At 36.8% G+C, this 4021-nt stretch overlaps 1 protein-coding gene across 1 annotated transcript; it reads right to left on the bottom strand.

The window, feature by feature from the left end:
- Positions 1-803: 803 nt before the first annotated feature.
- On the bottom strand, positions 804-4021 carry LOC110904057 (cyclin-dependent kinase F-4). Its single transcript, XM_022149890.1, has 3 exons — positions 3837-4021; positions 1717-1896; positions 804-1623 (listed from the first exon to the last, which is right to left on the bottom strand). The coding sequence occupies exons 1-3, from the start codon at positions 4019-4021 to the stop codon at positions 804-806; spliced, it is 1185 nt and encodes a 394-aa protein (XP_022005582.1).

Genomic DNA, 4021 nt, shown 5'->3' with positions numbered 1-4021 from the left:
TATGAGGTGTTAATCTGATGTTAATGTATATAGATTAAAAGTTGACAAGTACTAAAACAAAATTAGAAATATGAATTCATGATGAAATTAAAATAAGTTTAATATTGATTTATCATTAAAGTAGATTTGATTTTGAACAGATGGATGAGTTAAACAAAACTATTCACTTATCAATCTAGGATGGTTTAATCGTCTCAAAGACAAATGATCAATGGTGTAATAGTGAACACACACAAACAAAACTATTCATTTATCAACATATCAAGATAGCATACTAAACTTGATGGTTGTAGGTCGAGTAGTGGCTTAAACGTGCAAGGCGTGTAAAGCGATATACTTCCTCTCTCTCTCTCTCTCTCTCACTATCTCTCTCTAATTTGTTTGATTCCCTTATGTGCCTAAAGAGACATACACGCTAAAGGGGTTCGCTAGGCGGTATTAAGGCGTGTAACACGATATCCTTCTCTAAAAGATTGAGAGTTCGAGTTTTTTTAGAAAACATTGATGGGCATAATTAGAAGTATAATTATAGTCGTAAATAAACACATAGAAATTGTCACATACCAGAAAACAAATTAAAATTGCCAAAACATTACATTTACGTGCAATCAATTTTTATAACAAAACACACCCTAAGCATACAAGAAATTTGATCCTAAAGCTTAATGTCAACTGAACATCTTTAATATTGATTAACCAGATCAAATCCAAATATCCAATAAAAACGAAAACCCTAAAGAAAGTTAACCTCAATTTCACATAAGTTCATGGTATTTTGATTGTATTCTAGCTTCATACTTCTTTTACTTCAAAAACACAAATGGATTTAACCGGAGCTTGGAAATCGGATCTTCACTTGGATCCACTCTTTCTGACCCACTCGCACAACTTCTTAAGCTTCTTGTCCCCTTCAACAGCTCTCGTTGCCTTGCGATTCTGAACACGAGTGGTACGGAATTAAGAATGTTACAACATGTGTCTTCAAGGCGGACGGTTGGAGGCACGCGGTAACAGCCGTGAAAAAAAGGATGCTGAAGAGCTTGCATGGCTGTGGGCCTTTCACAGGGACACCATGAAAGAAGTGATGCAATAAGATTAACCGCATCAGAGCTTGCATTCGGCAATAGTTCAGAAAACCGCACACCAGGAAAATCAGGAAACCGATAGCTTATGTTTTCAGCAAGATCAAGTCCCGAGAACCACGTACTTTCAGTTGGGGTGCCTAACACTCGACAGATTTTATGCATTACATCTGCTTCAGAAGAACCTTGAAACAATGGTTGGTTGGTAAATAACTCAGCCATGATTGCACCAGCAGCCCACATATCAACTGAAGAATTGTAAAATGACGAACGTAGAAACACCTCCGGAGCACGATACCATAACGTTGTAACATTTTGAGTGTATGGCGGTTTACCATTCGTCTCGCGGGCCATACCAAGATCGCCGATCTTTACCGTATTCTTGGATACAAGAAGGTTCCCAGGTTTGAGGTCACGGTGAAAGTAGCCTTTCTTGTGCATGTGTGCAAGACCTTGAAAGATTTGGAAGCACAAGTTTCTTATTTCGGTTTCGGAGAACGGCTTCATTCTTGCAACCATAAGCTTGTAGAGATCGCATTCCATGCATTCAAATATCAAGAATAGTGTGTTGTTTTCTCATATGACCTCCTTAAGTTTTACGATATTCGGATGATTGGCCATCTTGATGAGTGATTTGACTTCTATCAAGTTCATGCACTCTTCCGCTGTGTGATATTCTTCGAGGAGTTTCTTGATCGCAACAACCTCTCCGGTCTGCTTATTCATGGCTTTCCACACAACCCCTGAATATCGTCTGTGGAGGCACCTTTGAGTGACGACCCTCTGATCGGACCTCTGTTCAGGCTTAGCTGTCCTTTGTGTTATTATTGTTTGATTTCTGCCCTAATCTGTTTTAGCTAGTTTGTCTTTACATGTTATCGGTAATTGTTTATTGACTTGGTATGTTTTTACTGTTTTTGTTTTCTATACTTGTGCCATTCTGTTTAACCTGTTTTATCAAAATTGATGCTGGTGATCCATTGTTCCTTCACCCTAGTGACTCTGCAAATTTATCTATATTCAGTGTAAAACTTAAAGGGTTAGAAAATTATAGGATTTGGTCCAATGCCATGTATCTTACCTTACAAGTTAGGAATAAGATAGGGTTTGTTGATGGTACTTGTCCTAGGTCAAAAACTAATAAGGTCTTGGGTAGACAGTGGGATAGATGCAACTCTATTGTTCTTACTTGGATTCTTAACTCTGTGTCTGAGGAATTATATTTTGGTCTAGTTTACTCTAAGTTGCTTTTGATGTATGGAAAGATTTAAAAGAAACTTATGATAAGATAAATGGTTCTGTTGTGTTTAATCTGTATCAAAAGATCAACTCTTTTTGCCAAAACGGTATGTTCGTCTCAGAATATTATCATAAGTTGAATTGTATGTGGAAGCAATTAGATCAATTACTTGCCTTACCTGCTTGTTCTTGTGATGCATATAAACAGTTTAATGATTTTAATCATCTTATAATGTTGATGCAATTCTTAATGGGTTTTGATAGTTCATATCAGTCTGTGAGAACAAATTTATTAATTAGAGAAACACTTCCTTCCGTGAAGGATGCCCTTGCAGTTATATCTAGATAAGAGACTCATCTACACTCTAAAAACTTTTCAAATAACATCCCTAATAGTGTTGTTGGCTTTGCTGTTAGAGCTAATCAAACTGTTGAATTAAAGAAAAAAGGTGTAAAAACTCCTAATCCTAATCTCAAATATTCTCATTGTAATAAGACTGGTCATACCATTACCATTGAGAAGTGTTTTGAACTTGTTGGCTATCCTTCTTGGATGAAATCAAGACCTGGTGGGAACAAGGGTAACAAGGTTAGTAATAATGTTACTGCTGATACCACTGATACCACTGATATCTCTTATGTTGTGAGTTCACTAACAAATGATCAGGTAGCTCAGCGATAAACCTTAGGGTGACCCTCAGGGTAGTAATTTTGTTGGTATGTGTGCAAATTCTTTGTGTTTAAATAGTTTTGTTATTGTTTCATCCAAACCTACTTGTGAATTTAAACCTATCTACTGTTTTTCAAACTTTGTTGACAATGGGAAAAAGGTAGGATGGATAATTGATTCTGGTGCTAACCAACATATGGTAATGACTGGTGATTGTCTTATTAATCAAAAGGATGTCACTGAATTTAATATTAAAGTTAAACACCCTAATGGCACTAGTGCCTTGGTAACTAAAATTGGTGATATTAAATTAAGTGACAAAGTCATTCTTTATGATGTGTTTCTTGTGCCTAATTACTGTGTCAACTTAATCTCCGTTCATAAACTTTCTAGAGATTGTAAGCTTACTCTTTCTTTTGATGAACATAATTGCTATATACAGGATTCTCAAACAAAGAAAGTCCAGGTGACTGGTAATCAGTTTGATGGTCTATACTTCTGTGGTAGTTCGTCTGTTTCAAATAAGCTGTGTAATGCTAGTTGTGATATTAATCTTTGGCATGCTAGGTTAGGACATCCTGCTCAACCTGTTCTGCATGTTTTAAAGAATAAGTTGAATATTAAAACTAGAACTAAATTAAAACCTTTGCACATAAATTGAATATTAAAACTAGCACTAAATTGAACATAATTGTTAAAGAAAATAAATAATTTGATTTTTAAAAAGTGATATTGGATTTAAATAGGGTCTACATATTCACACACCCAACTGCCTATTTGCACACCCTTCAAGACTCCTCATATAGGCCTATACGAGGCGTCTAGGGTTACTTTATCCGACCAACCACTGAACCCCGTACAACGTCACATCAGTCACATCAGACGGGCGTGTAGGCCGGTACGAGGGAGCAATACGAAGGGACCAAGACGCCTCGTATGGCCCTATACGAGGCGTCTTGAAGACTGATATGACTATGTGTCTGGCATGCGACATAAAGCAATATGGGGCGTCTAGGGCTATACGAGGCAT

Source organism: Helianthus annuus, chromosome 1 (assembly GCF_002127325.2).
Source record: "Helianthus annuus cultivar XRQ/B chromosome 1, HanXRQr2.0-SUNRISE, whole genome shotgun sequence".
In the NCBI taxonomy this organism is placed as follows: domain Eukaryota; kingdom Viridiplantae; phylum Streptophyta; class Magnoliopsida; order Asterales; family Asteraceae; genus Helianthus; species Helianthus annuus.
Note: the sequence above shows the minus strand (reverse complement) of the source record. Positions and strands in the feature narration are given on the sequence as shown.